General features: G+C 41.5%; 1 protein-coding gene across 4 annotated transcripts in view; it reads left to right on the forward strand.

Annotated features, from left to right (window-relative positions):
• Nucleotides 1-21,534, forward strand: part of slc49a3 (solute carrier family 49 member 3) — a 76,708-nt gene that overhangs the window by 8,237 nt on the left and 46,937 nt on the right. For all 4 annotated transcript variants that reach the window (XM_048598113.1, XM_048598129.1, XM_048598126.1 and 1 more), the window contains exons 2-5: nt 6,494-6,652; nt 7,861-8,080; nt 13,919-13,995; nt 14,107-14,244. In XM_048598113.1, coding sequence (XP_048454070.1) covers nt 6,494-6,652; nt 7,861-8,080; nt 13,919-13,995; nt 14,107-14,244 — 594 coding nt within the window. The remainder of the gene's footprint in view (nt 1-6,493; nt 6,653-7,860; nt 8,081-13,918; nt 13,996-14,106; nt 14,245-21,534) is intronic.

Consider the following 21,534-nt stretch of genomic DNA (forward strand, 5'->3'; position numbering starts at 1 on the left):
CTTGCTAAGGATGAGTCAAGGTTGCATTTCATGAAAAACTGGTTTCACATCCTTATATTGAAGTTATTGCGGAATTTTGACAACTGTAACAATCTCATTGCCCAGATTTCTTGTGCCACTGCATCCCCTGTGTAGTGGAATGTTGCCCTTGTATGTGCTGCATTTTATAGCCCTCTCCCAGGTATCTTTGGCGTTGATGTTGATTTTGAATCATTTGTTACTGACTTGCAGTGGGTTAAGCTTGGTTGCAATATTGCAAAATCAAATAAGTATCAGTTTTGGCTGCTTGGGAAACTTCAGCTCAAATTTGATTGAGAGCCTGAGCTGTGGACACTGTGAAACATCAGGAAGAGGGAGAGGTCCCTGGCGTTTCACAGCATAGTCACACCTCTAAGATTAAATACACCAACCTTGCACTGTGGTCAGGGACATAAAAGTGTGAGGCAGGTCACAGAAGCTCAGAATTGCTATCGTGCAGAAGGGGGCCATTCATGCCTGTACCTGTTCTATTAGCTAGTGCCAATCTCCTGCCTCTGGGTGCAAACATTTTTCTGGTAAACTTCTTGCCCCTTACCTTAAATCTATACCACCTGATCATTGATTCCTCCACCAAGGGAAAGGTTCCTTCCTGTCTAGCCTATCTATGCCCCTCATAACCTTATGCATTTCAATCGTAACTCCCCGCAGTCTCTTCAGCTCCAAGAAAAACAACCCCAGTTTATTCAATCTCTCTTGATGATTAAAACTCTCCAGTCCAGGCAATATTCCGGTAAATCTTTGCACCCTTTCCAGTGCAATCACATTTCTCCTAGAATTGGAGAACTGCATACAGTACTCTGTAGCCTAACTAATGTTAGCAACAGTTTCAGTATAACTTCCCTGTTTTTAAAGTCTGACTCGGATAATAAAGACGTGTATCCAATATACCACCTTAACCACTTGATCTCCTTGCCTTGCTACCTTAAGGGACTGGTTCTCATCACAACAAGATCTCTCTGATCGGCAGTGCTTCCCAGGGTCTTATTGATCGTCATGTATTCCCATGCTGCCTTTATCCTGCCCAAGTGCAACACCTTATACTTAACTAAATTGAATTCTATTTGCCACTGATCAGTCCATCTGACCTACTATTTCTTCTCTCGCCTCACTGAACAAACTGATACGTTTCAACCAGCCTTAGAAATTTATCTAGTTTTAGGCCTGCCAGACAACTTCCTCTCTGTGCTAATTTATTTAATCATACCACAGTCCTTTCCCTGATTTTTTTTGTACCCACATAATCCCTCTCACTAGTGAACACTGACAGAGTATTCATTTAGAACCCTATGCCTGTCTTCTAGCTCTGCCTAACTAGGACTGGGATAGGGCTTTAAACTCAATGGTGAGGTGGGTAGGTTCAGTTGCGTGGAAAATTATGGAAAAAGGTAAGGGCAGGAAGGGATCAGCAGAGATTAAAGTTTCCAGAACAAGTAATACGACAGAGTATGGAAAGGGTCGGGAATCTAACTTCAGATAAGGAGGCAACTATGAGAAGGGGGTCAGTCAACACAGGACTTAGGGTGTTATATTTAAATGCATGCAGTATACAAAAAAAAGCAAATGAGCTTGCAGTGCAGATTGAAATTGGCAGGGCCAATGTTGTGGGTATCACAGACGTGGCTGCAAAGGGAACAGGGCTGGGAACTAAATATCCAAGGATACATGTTCTATCAAAAGGACAGGCAGAGGGGGCAGGGTTGCCTCGTTAGTAAGGAATGAAATGAAATGAAATCATGATAGAGTCAGAAGGCGTAGAATCTGTGGGTAGAGTTGAGGAGCAACAAAGGAGTAAAGAACCTGATGGGAGTTGTGAACAACCTCCAAGCAGTAGTCAGGATGTGGGGCAGAAAATAAATCGGGAGATAGAATAAGCATGTCAGATAGGCAGTATTACAATAATCATGGAGAACTTCAATATGCAGGTGGACTGGGAAAATCGGGTTGAATGTGGATATCAATCTCTTGATAAGGTGTTTTGTGGACTAGCTTGTGGTAGAGCCCAAAGGGAATAGATAATTCTGAATTTAGTGATGTGTAGTGAGGCAGATTTAATTAGAGAGCTGAAGGTGAAGGAATCCACAGGGCACAGGGACCAGGGACCAGGGACCAGTGACCATAATATGAAAGAATTCCCCCTGCAGTTTGAGAGGGAGAAGTTGGAATCAGATGTAATGGTATTAAAGGTAACTATGAAAACACGAGGGAGGAGCTGGCCAGAGTTGATTGGAAGGGGAGCCTAGTAGGGAAGACAATGGAGCAGCAATGGCAGAAGATTCTGGGGGTAATTTGGGAGGCACAGCAGAAATTCAGCCCAAGGAGGAAGAAACATCGTGAGAGGGGGATGAGGCAACCATGGCTGACGAGGGAAGTTAGGGACAGCATAAAAGCCAAAAAAAGCATTCGATGTGGTGAAAGTTAATGGGAAGCCAAGAGGGCTGGATATACTTTAGAAACCAGCAAAGGATAACTTAAGAAAAGGAGGAGAAGATGAAATGAGAGTCAGCTATCTAGTAATATAAAAGATTACAAGAGGTTTCCTTTTAAATATTTAAAAGGTAAGAGAGAGGCAAGGGTGGATGTTATAGCACTGGAAGATGAGCCTGGAGAAATATTAATGGGGAACAAAGAAATTGTGGAGGAACTGAAGAGTACTTCGCATCAGTTTTCCCAGTGGAAGACAGAAGCAACGTCGCAGAGATAACAAGGTGTAGAGCTGGATGAACACAGCAGGCCAAGCAGCATCAGAGGAGCAGGAAGGCTGACGTTTCGGGCCTAGACCCTTCTTCAGAAAATATAGCATAGCATAGCAGAACTGAGATGAGGAATTTGTTCAGCCAGAGGGTGGTGAATCTGTGGAACTCATTGCTGCAGAGGGCTATGGAGGTCAAGCCGTTGAGTGTTTTTAATACAAATAGGTTCCTGATTTAATACGGGGAACAGAGGTTACGGGGAGAGGGCAGGAGAATGGGGTTGGAAAATGTTTCAGCTGTGATTGAATGGCAAGCAGACTTTATGGGCTGAATGTCCTAATTCTGATCCTATATCTTTTGGTCTTATGGCCTATGAACACATTACCACTGTGGTCCTTAACTAGGAAAAGGGGACCCCAATTATCATTTTACCCTTAATGGACTTGTAAAATAACTGAAGGCTTTCCTTCGTTTTACCGGTCATTATCCTTTCATGCCCCCTTTTTGCTCTCCGCATTTCCTTTTTAAGTTCCTCCTACACGTTTGGTACTGTTGTTGGACTACTTCTGTTTTGAGCCCTAATCTCCCTTTTTCTCTTTGTCTAATCCATCATGATGTGCAATAGTTTGGTTGGAAAAAAAGAGTGGTAAGGCAAAGAAGTTATGGGTAGAAGTCATCTTGTTGGTCGCTGAAGAGTTGTCTCATTGTAGGCCTAAGTACAAATTGGGAAATAATGGATGCATTTAAGAAGGGCACTATAATTGTCAGGAACGATTTTGTTCCGCTCATTCATTGGACAAATCAGATTGGCAAGTGTAAAATGGAAGACAAATTTGTCTTCCATAAGAAACTATAGGAGGGTGTGTGCACAGTCCAGACCATCATGGAAGCCAACATCCCATCCATGGACTCCATTTATACTTGTTGGCAGCCTTTCCATAGCAACCTCATCAAAGACCCCTCCCACTCTGGTAATGCTCGCCTAGAACCTCTTCCATCAGGCAGAGGATACAGAAGCCTGAACACGCACCAACAAGTTCAAGGACAGCTTCTTCCCTGCCATTATTAGACTGAATGAGCTCTTGAACTTCAAATATCATTGATCTTGTAAATGTAGTTCTTGCTTCGTGCACCTCCTGTGCAGTGTAACCTGTATGCCTCACTCTGTCTAAGCACCCCCGATCTGTATGACTTTGCTTACTATGACCTGCCTGTACTGCTCGCAAACAAAACTTTTCACCGTACATGTGACTGCAATAAGTCAAATCAGATAAAGCAAGAGGTATATGTATCGCTCTTCTACTTTATTTACAGCATTAAATTGAGTAATAATGCAACTTTGGCTTAAATAAAATATACCGGCAGAGAGCCTTTTCACTCTCTCCCTCAATTGACTACAGGTAGTTCTGCTATAACATTTATTTTGTTAATGTGAATTGGCTGTAACACAATTGATGAATAGCGGATGCTGTTGGCATAGTACAAACTTTCTGCTGTACAGGTACAGCGATTTTCTGTAGCAAAGTCCCTACAATACAATTTTCTATAGCGCAAAGTCACAAGAATGCAGCTATCGTGTTATAAGAGAAATACCTGTACTCTGACATTGCGGAGATCATGATAATAGTGAACTTCCGATATGAGGTATATAGTTTTTGCCAGTTTATTGACAGTAGCAGTTCACAAGCTGCTGATTAAAACAAAGATTGCTGTATATATGTTTCTGCAAGCAGGGTCAGTGTAATATAGCAAAATTCACGGATGATATTAAAATAGCCGGGAAAGTAGGATGTGTTGAGATAAATGGTTTACGGATGGATATTGATAGGCTGGGAGATCAGGCCAGAATCTGGCAGATGGAGTTTAATGTGGATAATTGCAAGGTTGTCCATTTTGGCCAGGGGGAAAAAGGCAAATTATTAATTAAATGGGAAGCAGAATTAAAGTGTGGTAGTACGGATGGATCTGGGTGTCCGTGTGCATGATTTGCAGAAAGTGGGTATGCAGGTGCAGCATATAATGAAGGCAGATGGAATCCTGGTATTTATTGCAAAGGACTGAATTATAAAAGTAAAGAAGTGCTTTTACAATTGTATAAGGCATTGGAGTATTGAGTCTAATTTTGGTCTCTTTCACCAGGGGTGAAAGGCTGTTGTAGGAGGAGCTGTTGAATAGCTTGGGCTTGTACTTGCTGGAGTTCAGAAGAATGAGGGGGATCTGATTGACTTATATTTTCCCCTTGTGGGACAGTATAGAACAAGATGTCATAGAGTGAGAAAAGGTAGGTTCAAAAGAGATGAGGACAAACTACTTCTCTAAGAGGGCTGTGAACCTGGGGAACTCACTGCCCCAGAGTGCAGCGGAGGCAGAATCAATCAACAGATTCAAAAAAGAAAGAAATATTTCTGATGAAATGTGGGATAAAGAGCTATGGGGAGCAGTCAGGAAATTGGAGCTGAGGCCAAGATCAGCCATGGTCATGTTAAATGGCATAGCAAGCTAAAGGGCTGAACTGCCTACTCCCATTCTTAATTCCTATGTTCAATTTATTTTAAAGTTTATATTTTGAACTCAGTGGCATGTGGATTTTGGTGTGTGTGAGGGGATTTAATGATCAACTTGTCAGTATTTCTGGAGTCAGGATCTTTTAATATGCGAGAGGGTACCTTGAGGGTAATAATTGGAATTTGTTTGCATTGAGAGAGTTTTACGAGTGGACACAGTTAACATGTGAGGGAAATTAGCTTGCTTTCAGTTTAGAAGCATCGTGAACTTTTCTCCCCATCATTGGAAAAACCCGTAGCTTTTGGAGCTTTTGCTTCTTGAAGTCATAGTTGAAATTACTTGTTTGAAATATCTTTTATCATTTGGAGAAACTAGTTCAGGAAAGTAAGAAAATTGGTTACCTCTATTAAGCTTTTATTTTGAAATTGTCATACTTGAAATGTTTGGTAAGAACACAGGGATTATTCAAAGCTGAGCAAGTCTAAACTCAGTTGTGTGGATAATCAAGGAAGAGGCTACAAAACTCTTAAGACAGGGAATTGAAAGGAAAGTTAAAATAAAACCTGTAGATGTGATAGAGAAGTGAGCTCTCTCTGGTGTTTGAGTACTGTAAAATGATGCTGTTGGGATAGATGGGACTGTGTTTTTGAATGTTTCAAAATCTTTCAAATTGTGTTGTATGTAAGTAGCTTGGTTCATTTTTTCTTTTGCTGTTTATGTGATGAGATTGTTTTATGGCTAAAGCCATTTCTGCAACATTCTATGCTTGTGTTTCAGTGGAAGACCACTTTTCTGAATAAAGAGAACAAACTATGATTTATCAAGTGAAAAAATGAAAAAACTGTGGATGCTGTAAATTAGAAACAAAAACAAAAGTTGCTGGGAAAGCTCAGCAGGTCTGGCAGCATCTGTGAAGAGAAATCGAAGTTAATGTTTCGGGTCCTGTGACCCTTCCTCAGGAGGGTTTGTTCTGAGGAACAGTTACTGAATCTGAAACATTAACTTCGATTTCTCTTCTCCTATGCTGCCAGACCTGAGCTTCTCCAGCAACTTTTGTTTTTGTTTATGATCTACCGAGCCAGGCTTCAGCCTGGGATCCAATTTGTGCAGTATAACAGCTGGAAGCACAACACTAGGAAATTGTGTTTTAATGCTATGTAATTCTCGGAGCTCTCTAAAGCTGCTATTTTCATTCATTTTTGTGAAATGTACTTTGCAAGAGTAGATCTGTACATAACTATTCCTAATGATTATTTCAGTGTTGGTTGACGTTTGCTCCAATTGCGGACCAGACAGCTCGGTATTTCCATATTTCCATGGATCAAGTCAATTGGCTATCGATGATCTACCTCGTTGTTGGTGTTCCCTTTGGTTTTTGTACGACATGGATACTGGACATGCTTGGACTTAAAACATCGGTAAGTTTTATACAATCTCCATGTCTCTCGGACTTTCTGACATAGCTAGGAGTGTAATAATGTTGGTAGCTGTTTTCTTCAGTTAAATAGTGATGAACAAGTCCTATATCACCTCCCCACGGTTTACCCTGCTCAATACTTCTGGTTTGTTTTGTTTTACCGTTTACATATATCGAAATATGGCGGTCAAACTTGTTGCTTTGAAATATGCCACAGAGGATTCTGCGTTTTCTTAGGCTACAATAGATCACACCTTTTTAAGAGTTCAGAGATTTTGAGCTCTGAGCAAAGTATGCAAGCAATGTTGATTTGGTTACGTTTAGGTAATTTTGTATTGACGTACAGTGAGTTAATACGCTCATCCACTTCTTACCGTCCGCTGCTAATCCTACAGCCTCCAATAAAACACTTTGGATCAGAACTTTACACTTCCTACCCACCACTCTGAGGAACAGGAAAGGATTGGACAAAGGATTAAACAGTTCAGAAATTCAAAATGATCAAGTGGTCAGAAATAAGATAGAATTAATGCCAATGATGGTGTGAATTGAGGTTTGTTACTAGATCTATATTTTTATTTCAGTTGGATCATTTGATTTGCAAGTCTATTTGAATAGCCAAGTCCTTAGTTGAAGGCCACACTTTATGGTGGCATGTGATGATCCATCTGCTTAATCCTTCTAGTGGGCCTGAAACTGTCTGCTGATTTGAATGAGCAACAATAAAATATATTGATGACTATGACTGTATGATTGGTAGAAAAGCATAGGGATGCTGATGCCAATTTAAGTTTCAAATTTCCCAACAAAATATGAATTGCGTACGAGTCCTCTGTTAGAAATAGGTAGTGCTTATACACAGTTAAATGCTGCTCAAGTAAAGTTAATCTTTTTTAAAAAATTAATGAATCTTATTGAGCTGTATGAGCATTTATGTAGTTCCTGAATACTACTGATAGGGTGTAACTGCAACATTAATTATAAGCCAGTTTGCTTTGAAAGACACCAGATTATTATGGATGATCATAGGTGGTGAAGATGGCCATATTTACTTTTAAGACTATAAATTTGAGCAGGCAGGGATTTTGAACTGGGATATCTGAAGACCTGTCCAAAATAGTGGAAGAGTATTCCACCGCATGTACATAGAAACATCAACCAACCCACCATCTAATCATTTAGTAATCCCTCTTATCTTCTGCACTGTAGCTGATCCTGAGCTCATGGCTGAACTTGGCTGGTTGTGCCATGCAACTCTTAAGTGTTGCTTACTTCATACCTCAAGAAAGCTGGAAATTCCCTCTCCTGATGGTGGGCCAGACTCTTGGCGCATTGGCACAGCCTTTGGTTCTCTTTTCTCCAACAAAATTGGCTGCTATTTGGTTTCCTGAACAACAGAGAGCAACAGCAAACATGATTTCATCAATGGGTGAGTTGCTTGGCGTAGAATGTGTGATTCATCTTTCAAAAAAAAGACATCAGTGACTTTTCATTTGGATTTCTATGGACTGTATATAAGACTTTTCCGACCAGGGGAAACACCTAACTGCCATTTTATATGAATTCACAGAAGACATGCAGAATGTGTTGAAGTGTCCTTCTTCACCCTCCAAATGTTAACTCTGCCCTTTCCAGATGATGCCAGACCTGCTGAGTTTCTCCAGCAACCTCGGTTTTTGTTTCAGATCTTCATTTGCTGTTTGTTGTTTTATTACAGCATGCTTTGCTGGATAAATCAAGCCAGAAAGTACAACAACAAGGAAGTTTTGCTGAACTGTATGAAACACAAATGAGGCTTCAATTGGAGTATTGAGAACAATTTTTCACACCTTATTCAAGAGTTGCAACCCACTAGGATAGCATGACCTAAATCGAGCTCTGCTACTCCCAAATATGTGCCAAATGTTAGTTTTTTTCATAATATGCACAGTAGCCTGATTTTACCTGACTTTCAATGACCAGTGATAGTAAGTATGGACCTGGTTTCTGTACTAAACAATAATTAATATTCTAAGTAATTAGACTATAGCTACAGGTAAGCAGATAGTAACTATATAACACTAACTAAAATTCTAATCCCCTTATAAACTACCCCTCACACACAAACTCAAACAACCAAACATAAAATGAATATAGATCCTTTCCTGAGGCAGCAATAAACTGGAAAGTCGGTTCAGTGGTCTTTGCTTCCCATTTCCGATTGTTGAGATGATCCTCCTTTGATTGGCCAGGTCCCTTATTGTTCAGGAACAAAAACAGAAGTTGCTGGGAAAGCTCAGCAGGTCTGGCATCATCTGTGGAGAAAAAAGTCAGAGTTAACACTTCGGGTCTGGTGACCCTTCCTCAGAACTTCCTTGTTGTTCACTTGTCTTTCTCCGGAAGCTTCCACTGGTTGTAAGTAGTACAGAGTAACTGACTCACTTGGGAAATGTTTCTCATTTATCAATTCAAAAGTCACAGCTTACAGCAACCATTGCAGGAAAAGTAGTTGATTTTCAAAAGGTTTAAACTGAGCTTTCGACTGCATTGAATGTGCAGTGTCTGGATTTTGAAAAGATCTGCATACTCTTCTGTTTCCTTATCTCTCAGGGTCTCTCTGCCCCGTAACTTGTTTCCAGCTCCAAGCTGCTCAGCCAACCTAGAGCCAATCTCATACCTATTGGCAAGCAAAAGGTCTCTGTTGTTGGTCTGGGGACTTTTAACTGTTCTCAAACAAGTTGTTGCCGACAAGAGCTGCATCAGTATACACCCTCTGCTCCAGATTGTCTACAATCTGAATTTCAATTACTGCTTGTTCAAACATTTCTTTACAATGTCTGCCATGATGTCAGGTTACTTGTTTTCAAACACAACCACTCTTTGAAACACTGGATTATAAAGCATTTTTTTTTTTGGACTTTGGTCCCAGTTCTTAAAAACAAAGGTAAAAAGCATGGTCCTTTTTATAAGGAAGAAATTCAGAATCTTGCACAAAAGCTTTGCCAATATTGTATCAAAACTGAGGAATTTGAGATTCAAGGGTGGTCTGGAGAAGCTGGGGTTGTTTTCCTTGGAGTAATGAAGGTCAAGAGAAGATTAACAAAGATCTTCACTCTAAAAATAATTCTTGATTTTGAAGAAGGAGAAACTAATTCCAATGGCAAGACAGTCTGTGATCAGAAGGCCAAGATTTAATTGGGGGAAAAAAGACCCAGACACCATGTGGAATTATATTGATGGTGGGAGTCATGGTTTGAAATTCACTGCCTGGAAGGTTGGTGGAAGTAGTATAATAAAAACTTGAAAAGGGAATATACTTAAATTTATCATGAATTGGGTGAGATTGAGGAATCGATCTAATTTCTCCATGTTATAATAGTCCTTTTTTTTTTTATTTGTTCATGGAATATGGGTCTCTCTGGCTAGTCCGGCATTTAGTGTCTGTTTTTAATTTTCTTGGAGAGGGTGGCCTCTTGAATTACAGCTATCATTGGTTTGAAAAGACACCCCACAATATTGTTAGAATGGGAGTTGCATGATTTTGTCTGTGATACTGAAAGAATGGCGATAATGCTTACAAGTCTGGATGGGGAGTGGCTTGGAGGAAAACTTGCAGGTGGTGGTGCCCCAGGCAACTGCTGCCCTTGTCTGCCCAGTGAGTAGTGCTCATGGGTTTGGAAGGTTCTCTAAAAGGAACCTTGATGCATTATTCAGTGCATTTTGCTAGTGCTACACATTACTGCCACAGGTTGGTGGTGAAGGGAGTGAATGTGAAGGTGCTGGATAGGTCGCTAATCAAGTGTAGTGGTTTGTCCTGGATGGTATGAAGCTTCTTGCATGTTACTGGAGCTGCACCCATCCAGTCAAGTGGGGAGTATTTCATCACACTCCACACTTGTACCAGATTGTACCAGCCTTGTCCCAGATTTCCTAACTTGTGACCTGTGGTTGTAGTCTCAATGCTTGCTGACTGCAGTGTCCAATGGTTATTCTTTACTCATTCACGGGATGAGGGCATTGCTGGCTAGGCAGCATTTATCCTCTATCCCTAATTGCCCAGAGGGCAGTTAAGAGCCAACCACATTGCTGTGGGTCTGGAGTCACGTGTAGGCCAGACCAGGTAAGGATGGCAGTTTCCTTCCCTAAAGGACATTAGTGAACCAGATGGGTTTTTCCAACAATCGACAAGGATTCACAGTCATGATTAGAATCTTAATTCCAGATATTTATTGAATTCAAATTCCACCATCTGCCGTGGCAGGATTTGAACCCGGGTGCCATGAATGTTAGCTGGATCTCTGGATTAACAGTCCAGCGATAATACCACTAAGCTATCACCTCGCCCAGGATGTAGGAAGTTGGGAATTCAGTGATGGTATTGCTGTTGAACAGCCAGGGACAATGTTTAGATTTTCTCTTGTTGGGGATGGTCATAGCCTGGCATTTGGATGGCAGAAATGTTTACTTGCCACTTATCAGTCCAAGTTTGGATGTTGTCTCAGTCTTGCTGCTTATTCACACAACTGCTATTGTACCAAAGCAGTTTGCACATGGTGGTGAAAGTTCCACTTTTGACCTTTAGGAGGGAGGGAAGGTCATTGATAAAGCAGCTGAAGATGGTTGGATCCAGGGCACTACCCTGAGAAACTCCTACAAAGAAGTTTTGGGACTGAGCCAGATGATGTCCAATAATCATATAGTATTAGGTATGACTCCAGTGAATAGAGTTCTCCCCGATTCCTATTGAGTCCAGTTTTACTAGGGCCCCTTGATGCCACACTCCAGTGTGGCTTTGACTGTCCTTGATGTCAATGTCACCTCACAACTCTGGAATACAGCTCTTTTTTTTTCAATGTTTAGACTAAGGTTGTAGAGAGATCCAAAAACTAAGACACACTGGCAGAAGCTAAACTGTGTTAGTGAGCAAGTTATTTCTTGCAAATGATGCCTGATGGAAGGGATGACAGCTACCAGTTTTCTGTTGGAATTGATAGTGGTGTTTATATTGTTGCTAATTGCAAAGCTTGCAGTAATATATCAGCGGTGCGATTTAAATTCAATGTTCACTGATACAACTTGTATCCAATGTTTTAATTTAGAAGGTATCTTCTTCCTTCCCCATCCAAAAGGCCTTATTTTTGACTTCAGCTGAGTCTTGGGTTTTTTTTAAACCCTGTGCACTGAATTCACCTTGGATTAGAACTGCTCAAATTGACCTAAGACCTAGGTTCAAATCTCCATGTCACTGACTGGTGGAAACCTCACTTTCTGCTTGTAAGCATTCTAAGTAATTTAAGTCTGACAATTTGGTTTCTTATTTTTGTGCTTTGGGCCCATGATCAATAGAAACTAAATTCAATCATAATTAGCCTTCTTTGGAAGATGTATATGTGTGATATGGAAAAAGAAGATTTCTATCGAGATTTTTCTGGGCTGAAGCTATAGGGGTGGCATTGAGAGTTTTGCTTTGCTGAGTGCACTGTAGCTAATGGAGTTCTTGATGCTGCTAGACTGCCTGAAATGGAATGAGTTGAGGTTTGGTAGTACATGATGAGAATTAGTAAAGATGTAACTTTGTTTGCCTTTTCAAGAAGGCCATTTGTGTAATGACCAACTGGAGCAACTGACCAGGAAATAGCCGACTTAGTATTACAGCCAAAAAGGTGGTCTTAGTTCCCAGTGGCTCACCCTTCATCTGTTTTATGCTTGTGGACATTTTTTTAATGCACTTGTGGAACATGGCCATCACTGCTGGCCAGAATTTTTTGCCCATCTCTAATTGTCCTTGAAGGTGGTGAGCTGCCTTCACTGCAGTCCAGTGTTTCTGCCTCTACCGTTTTGGACAGCAAATTCCAGACCCCGTTGGCCCTCTGGATGAACAAAATACTCTTGTCCCCTCTAATCCTTCCACAAATCACTTTACATCGATGACTCAATCTTCCATTTAATCAAGTAGGCCCTGCCATCCATTCTATCCAGACCCCTCTCAACTTTGTCCACCTCAATCAAATCTCTCCTCATCCTCCTCTGTACAAAGGGGAACAGCTCTGGCCTATCCAATCTTGCCTCATTTTTCAAGTCCTGGCAGCATCTTGGCAAATCTCCTCTCCCCCTCTCTTGGGCAATTCCATCCTTTCTGTAAAGAGGTGACCAGAACTGCACACAGTATTCAAATTGTGGCCTAACTGATGATTTAACAGTCCGGGCATATTGTTCCTGCTCTCACATTCTCTGTTCCAGCTAACAAAGGAAAAGATCCCATAATGTCGTCTTGAAGTCTAAGAAAAAGTAATGCATTTTCTTAAAGTTGTTTATTCACAAATATAAAGCTGCTCATTGTGTGAAGAAAGTTGTCCAACCAGGGAGACCCATTAACACGTCCAGCAACTGCAGTCCACAGAACTGGAAACTTCCAATATCTGCTGTGGTGCTTTCTGACCTGGTGTTCGTTCCAGGTTTAAGGATGTTAAGCAATGTGTCTCCCTGGTTGGACAACTTTCTTCATGTGGAATGAACTGCTACAGGAAATAGCAAATGCAGGTATAGTTGCAACGTTTTAAAAAACATTTGACTAAGTACATGTATTGGAAATGTTTGGAGGGATATGGGCCAAGCACCGGCAAGTGGGACTAGTTTAGTTCGGAAACATGATTGGTGTGGACTAGTTGGATTAAAGGGTCTGTTTCCATGCTGTATGATTCTGTGGCTGTACAGTACATTGGTTAGGCCACTTTTAGAATGTTGTGTTCATTTCTGGTCTCCCTGCTATAGAAAAGGTGTTGTTAAAATTGAAAGGGTTCAGAAAAAATTTGCAAGGATGTTACTGCGATTGGAGGGTTTTGAGCTATAGGTAGAGGCTGAATCGGCTGGAGCTTTTTTCCCCTGGATCATCAGAGGCTGAGGGGTGACCTTATGGAAACTTATAAAATCACGAGGGGCATGGAGAGGGTGAATAGCCAAGGTCTTTTCCCCGTGGTAGGGTAATCAAAAATTAGAGAGCATAGGTTTGAGATGAGAGGGGTAAGACATAAAAGGGACCTGAGACGTAATTTCTTCATACAGAGGATGGTGCCTGTATGGAACAGGCTTCCAGAGGATGTGGTGGAGGCAAGTACAAATACAACATGTAGAAGCCATCAGGATGGGTACAAGGAAGTGTTTAGAGCACTAAGGGCCAGATGCTGGCAAATGGGAGGAGTTGGACCGAAGGGTCTATCTGTGCTGTATGTAATGTAATACTACAGTTGATGCATCATAATTGAGTTTTGTTTCCTTTCCGACAATCTAGCCAATCCGTTGGGTATTTTGTTCGCCAATATACTTTCTCCAATGTTAGTGAAGAAACCATCTTCAATGCCAGTATTGGTAAGGACACGTAAAAATCTTGGTTATGTTGATTGTCCAAATTATTATTGGGAATGCACTTGGCATTTCGAGAGAGAATATGTTCTAAATGAAGTTTATTTTGGTTTTCAGATGATAGTGTACGCAGTCCCCGCAGCAATTGCATGTTTTCTGACGATGGTAGGAATTCGGAATAGGGTGCCTCCAACACCTCCATCTGCTGGTGCAGCCAACTCTACCTCAGAGCCTTTTTTTAGAGGAGTGAAGATGGTAAGTAATATAACTAGAGTTTCATTTTGAATATTTCTTAATATTCCAGCCATAAACTAATGCTGACTGTGCATTTATCTTCTGAATGAATAACTACATGGTTCAAAAGGAAGCAAATTGTAAAATTGCAATAAACTGAAGTGAAAATCAACTGGTTTGAAAGTTCCTTTAAACTAAATGCACATTTTCTACTTGAGTTTCTTTTTCTTGTATTCCACGCCGCTCCACTTTCAATTCCCACTTCCCATCCCTCATGCCAGTTACATGTATGCTTCAGTCTTGAGTGAAGATCCTCTGCAAAATATCCTGTCTTCGTTGTTTTTCTTTACTACTTCATTGTGTTCATCAGCGTAAGCCCATCACCTAACTGGATGGAATACAAAACTTTCCAGAAATTGCATGCTTGAGGAGTTTTGATTGCTGAAGTTCCTAAATTGAATGACTTTTACCTGGTCAGAGCTTTATTCTATAAACAGGAAAACCAAGAAACACTTAGCAAGTCATGCAATACTAGAGAGTGAAACAGATGTTCAAGTTTCACCTTGGTAACCTTAAACTAGAACATTTTATGGTTATGCTGTCTGATTTGAGTATTTCCAAAGTTTTGAGTTTTTATTTTAGATTTCTGCATCTGTGGTATTTTCTCTTTTTTGCATTGGTTCAAATGTAAATATTCCATCACTTTCAAAGTGTTTTGAGGATGACAGTGGTCCGATGCCTTCAGACAATCGGCGTCATGGTGGTCTACTCTGTTCAGCATCATCTCTGATAAGCCTCGCCCTGACATAGTTGACTCTGCTGCAAATGTTGCAGATGAAGATATTGGGCTGAGATGGTACATGGTTCGCTGGCCACTGTTTTCTCTGGGCTCTTGGCTGGCTGAGCTGCTCATTTCTGCTTGCTGCTTCCAGTGCCTTTCCAGACAACCAAACTACAGAGGTAGCAGGCTTTCATCAATGTCCATGATCTGCCTATCTCATGAGGTTGTGACCCTGTGGCCAGTTCACTGTACAGAAGGTCTGCTGGGTAGCAGCCATTATACATCTGAATGTGGCTGTTAATGTGGCAGACATTGTTAGCAATTAATGTTTGCTGATGGGATTAGCATGTGCTTGAAAACTCAATTGGTGACCTTGTCCAACTAAGATCTGCTTTGGATATGACTCCGACAACAAATGTGGAAACAAGTCAGCCTTTTCTCCTGCTTAACGTGTATTGTCTTGCAGTTTAGTGTTCTCAGTTAGGTTGCTGTTGTTCCACACATTGCTGGCTGACCAGAAATTATTGTACATAGCTAATTGAGAATGTGTAATTGTGCTGGCTTCTTGACCCACTGCAGTCCACGTATGTAGCAACATCTTCAGTGATGTCAGGAAGTTGCAGGATTTTGATCCAGTGACACTGAAAGAACAGCAATATATTTCCAAGTCAGGATAATAAGTGGTTTGCAGGGGAACTTGCAAGTGGTGGTGTTCCCACTTATCTGCTGCTCTTGTCTTTCTAGCTGGTTGAGATTGCAGTTTTGGAAGAGGTTGTCAGAGGAACCTTGATGAGGTATTGGAGAGCATCTTGCAGATGGTGTACACTGCCACTGTGTGTTGATGATTTAATGGATTTTAAGGTATTGGGATAGGGTGACAATCAAACAGGCTGGTTTGAAAGCTGCTTGAGTTTTGTTGGAGCTGCATGCACCTAGGCAATTGGAGAGGCTTCCATCACACTCCTGACTTGTGCCTTGTTGAAGGTGGACAGATTTTGGGGAGTTAAGAATTTGAAATCCTGAGGACTGCCATCAAGGAAATAACCGGTGCTACGCTGGTGGTTAGTGGTGCAATCTTAGAGGAAAGCGTTTATCTGATTGATCCAGTTCAGTTTTTGATCACGGGTAAGCTGCAGGATATTGATGGTGGGGATTCCGTGATGGGCTTTAGTATTGTGGGAGATGGTTACATTCTCGCTTGTTGGTGATTGTTATTGTCTAGCACTTGTCTGGCCCAAATGTATGTGCCACTTGTCAATCAAATCTAGATATTGCTCATGTCTTAACTACACTTGGACATGGATACTCCTTCGATATCTGAGGAGGCACAAATGGCACTGAATGCTGTGACTATCAGCAAATATCTCTGTTTCTGACCTTATGAAGATCTTTGAAGCTGAAGATGGTTGGGTCTAGGACATTACGCTGACGAACTTCTGCATTGCTATCATGGAGCTGAGATGATGACCTTCAACAATTCTTCTGTTATGTCAGTTATGGATGCAATCAACACAGAGCTACCCCCCGATTCTAATTAACTCCAGTTGTTTTGCCAGGGCTCCTTGACGCTGTGCAAGATGGCAACGGAGTCAGGCGCTTCAGCCAGAGCTCGTCTGCTTCATTCATGCACTTACTTTCTTGTTTCTTTCTTTCTGTCAGTGGGTCTTTTCCTCTTTGTTTCACTCCCAGCCTCACTACGGACCTGGTGAAGTGACCTCTTGGCCTGGCCCGTGGCGGAGTTTCAGCCTGGTCTCTCGGCAGCCCATGGTGGTCTCTTGGCCTAGCGTGGCAGTATTTCAGTCTGGACTCTAGGCCCGGCATAATGATATCTCAGCATGCAAGTGGGTCCTGCCTGGGCATGTCCTCAAGGCAGCAGGAGGAGATCGGAAAGGCGGCAGCTTCAGCAGCAGTGATGGCATCACGGCCCAGTGCAGGAAGAGTGAGGGAGGTCCCCGGTTATCGGCGGTGGTGGCAAGAACAGGCAGCTGAGGTCTCCCAGACAGCAAGCTAATTAGAGGACTCAAAGTCTGTTGAACTTTTAGCTTTATTCCTTTATCTTTCTACTTTATAGTAAGAAGGACTTTAATGTTAAATATTACCTTATTTCTTTACCTTCATTGACTAAGTAGAAAAATAATATGTAACTACTTTGTACCTAGGTTTTTTTTTGTACCTCGGCGCATTTGTACCTAACCTGGCACCTTGTGTGGTGACATTATACACTTTTCATTCTAATCCTGTACTTCTGTACTTGAGTACGTGGACAGTAAAATCCAAATCTAACATGCTGCCTTGCTGTCAAGGTAAGTTACCCTTGCCTTGCCTCTGTAGTATTGCTCTTTTGTCCATGTTTGGACCAAGGCTGTAATGAAGCCAGGACTTGAGTGACTGGTAGAATTTAGATTAAATGTCAGTGAGCAGGTTATCATTGAGTAAGTGCCTCTTGAAAGCACTGCTGATGATGCAATCGTTTTGTTGATGATCACAAGTAGATTGATTGGATGGTAACTTGCTGGTTTGGATTTGTTCAGGTTTTTGTGGACTTGGGCATTTTTCCACATTTGAGTAGATGTAATTTGCTGGTGGTTATGGAGTGTAGATATGTGAAGCTATCGATAAACCTCCAGTGTCACATTATCAGTGTTTAATAGATGGTATGACAACATACTGAACCATAACGTTTGTCTTTCTGATTCTGATAGTCAAACCAAACTCTCTTTACAGGTGTGAGAGTGCCTGTCCACTTGCTGTTGCAGGTGTTCCATAGTGTGGAATATTATTGCGGCATCATCGATGTAGAGCAGCTCTGCTGAGCACTTGGCACACCTTTGGTTTGGATCTCGGGTGAGCAAGGCTGAATGGCTTTCCATCAGTTCTGGCATGTGAGTAGACACCCTCTGTGAATGCACTGAAGGCAAACGACCAAAGAGTGCCAGTTCTACAACACAGCCTGCAGATCTGAGTTCCCATGTCACCCCATCGCAACTAACCTTGTTGATTGATTGTGTTTTCATGGAACTAGCAGGTCACATCGAGCTCAAGGTTTCCTTTGTTTCTCTTGCAGTTGCTCTAATTGTAGATCCTTCAGTTCTAAAACCACGCTGGGATTTGGGGTAGATGCACCCGGCCAGGATCTGCAATCTATTAAGCAGATGGGCAAATAAATTTCCCTCTGCTGTTGCCTTTGTCCATATGCAGGGTCACAATCTTCATATCAGCATATTTTGTAGTATTGCCTCCTCCCTCCATTAGAGACAAAGAAGTTTGTGTGGGAGCTGCAGGGGTGCTGGATTTCTGTGTTTGAGTGTTGCAGCGTCACCTGGAGCTTTGTCCACGGCAAGCAAATTGACAGTGTTCCTAAGCCGCTCCACTGTTGGTTTAATATTCAGCTGCACAATAACAGGCTGGCTTTGTAGCATTGGCCTTTCTAGAGTGCAGCTCAAGGTCATTTTCCATCCAAGTCTTCAACTGTTATTGCCTTTAGTAATAATTTCCCCATCTGTTTCTGATGTAACTGTTTTCTTTATTGATGAACTTGCTGATTTTTAGATTCCTTTACGTGTTTCCCTCTGATTTGTTGTGTTGAAGGGCAGCTAGATTTTCTAGCAGAGTTGTATCTGTTGTCAGTGTACCATCTAGCAGTCTTGTTGGATTTTATATCAAGTGGCTCCTAATGCATTCGGAGCTTTAGCACCTGGATCTCACTTGTAATTGTTGAGAGCAGATCACTTGGCTTCAGTGACGGGTTCCATCACAGAGATGTTAGCCTTGAACCAGTCAGCACCAGTTTTCTGCACTTGCTGAGGGTCTTATTTCCACTGCCACTGGTAGTTAGGCCAGGTGTGCAACAATATCAGTCCATGAGAGTTGACAATGAATGGGACTGAGTTTTATGGTTCAGATGAATCCTTGCTTGCTGTAGCTTCACAGACCTGCCCTTCAATTTTACATCTGTGTTGTTATATATCTGTGCTTATTGGCCGACAGCTCATCTGATGACTAGTTTTGGCATTATGTTGTGTTGTCTGAAACCATTGCAAACAAGATCCTGATTGTGAGAGACCTGCTGTGTTCATCCAGCCCTGCATCTTGTTGTCTAAGATCCTGATTGTGATTGGTGAGCTTTTCAGCATTTAGACAGCTGTTTTGCTTTCAATGCGTCTATGTCACAGCCATATTTTCTCCTCTGTTCTAAAGACAGTCAGTTCAAGTACTATAGCACTCGACCTCATCAAGGGATCATTTACCAACCATGTACCAAGTAAATCTAATTTTGTCCTTATTGAATGTGATCATTCACAGAATGTTTACTTGTTGACTGTTCTGATAATCAGAAGGTTAGGATATTCAGGGTAATTACAGTGCCCAAAAACTGATTAGACCTTGTTTTAGAAAGAATTAGGTATTCTTTCAGCCAGTAATTTTTTTTTCCGTCAAGAGAATGATTGGATATATTTTCATTGGAAGTGAAACGCCCCAGATTGAGTGTTGAAGTACAATGATTGATACATTGTATTGAACTGGAGTCAATGGGAATTGGGGGTAGAGAGGAACGACACTTGATTGATTAGAATTGCACTTGTCACAAAGGAAAATGGTTGTAGTTTTTGGAATTCAGACATCTCAGCTCCAGGAGATTGCTGCAAGAGATTATCAAGGTAGTGTCCTAGACCCTAATATCTTCAGATGCTTAATCAATGACCTCCTTTCTATCACCAAGTCAAAGTGGGATGTTTGCTGACTACACAATATTCAGCACCATTTGCGACTCAACCGCTGTCTGAATGCAAGACCTGAGCAGCATCCATGCTTGGACTGATTAAATGACAAACAATATTTGTGCCACATGAATGCAAGCAATGCCCATCTCAACAGCAGAGTAACTAACAGCCAACCCTTGATGTTCAATGACATGACCATTGCTGAATTCCCTATTATTAACATCTTGGGGGTTACTACTGATAAGAAACTGAACTAGTAGTTCAGAAAATGATTAGAGGTATAGATAGAGTGGACAGCCAGAGACTTTTTCCTAGGGTGGAGGTAGCTATTACGAGGGGGCATAGTTTTAAAGTGAGTGGAGGTAGATATAGGGGAGACGTCAGAGGTAGGTTCTTTACTCGGAGAGTGGTCGGGGCGTGGAATGCATTGCCGGAGAGGGTAGTGAAGTCGGCCTCGTTAGGGGCATTTAAGCAGCTATTAGGTAGGCATATGGATGATAGTATAAGGTAGGGGTGGAGGTTACATAGACCTTAGGATTAGGGTAAAAGTTCAGCACAACATCGTGCGCCGAAGGGCCTGTACTGTTCAATGTTCTAGTATGTTGAAATGCCATCTACTTTGTCATGACTTAAATATACTCCAAAGTACTGCGCAATTTAACAAGGAAACTGACAACCAGGTTCTCCAGGGCAACTGGAGATGGGCAGTAAATGTTGTCTCCGCCATCAACGCCTAAATCCCAAGAGCAAATTTAGAAAAAAAAAGTCTCCAAGATTATTCTTAGCTATATTAGAACAAATTGGGAATTAAGTTCCCAAAAATGAGGATGAGTTGCTCATTCTTCCAGCAGGAGTCGAGGGCTCTGAATTGGCATCAGTGGCTGTCATCAAAGCCAAGCCGATTTCAAAATTTAAGGATCCAAGGAATACCTATCTCTATCTGCACAACATTGCCCAGCATAGAAGGCACTCATTTGACCCATCGCGTCCCTGCTGACTTTCTGTGAGAAACCTGTCTCAAGCATCAGTTGGCCCACACTTGGAGTACTGCATACAGTTTGATACAACAATATTTAAAACATTGTTTCTGCCTTTATAATAGAATAAAATCACAAAAAAAATACAAGAAATTAAGAAGGGTCTAATTTGGTAAAGAATGTAGAGTAAATCATATTAGTAAAGAAAATATGCAGGAGAAATTAGTAGGATAGGTGGTAAGAAATGCCTTCGACTGCATCATAGAATTCTGAAAGAGGTACACCGCAGAGAGAATAATCACAGTGCTTGTAATCTGAAAATTCCCAAGATAATGGAACAATCTAGAGGATTTAAGATAGCAAATAGAATAGTTGCTCAAGAAATGAGGACATGAAAATAGACTGTCGACCAGTTGCTCTGACATCAATAGTAAGGAAAGTGCTTTTAAGTATTATCAGGGTGTTTCGGTTTATGCAATCACATGATTTACTATGAATTGGTTCTGTCCAAATGGAAATATTTGACCAATTTAATTTACTATGGAGGAATCTAACTAGCTAGATAAAAAGGAGCCAGAGGATGTTGGGTTTGGGGTTGAGGATGTTTTGGGTTTTCATCTGTCATCAAGGTGCCCCAAGAAAGGATTGGCACAAGTTAAGAGCTCATCATGTTGGAAATAATATACCAACAAGAATAGAACATTGATTAAAGGACAGAAGACAAACTGGGAAGAAATGAATCCGAGATAGTAGGAACTGCAGATGCTGGAGAATCCGAGACAACAAGGTGCAGGGCTGGATGAACACAGCAGGCCAAGCAGCATCATAGGAG

The sequence above is a fragment of the Rhincodon typus genome, chromosome 1 (genome assembly GCF_021869965.1).
Source record: "Rhincodon typus isolate 14 chromosome 1, sRhiTyp1.1, whole genome shotgun sequence".
NCBI classification, from domain to species: domain Eukaryota; kingdom Metazoa; phylum Chordata; class Chondrichthyes; order Orectolobiformes; family Rhincodontidae; genus Rhincodon; species Rhincodon typus.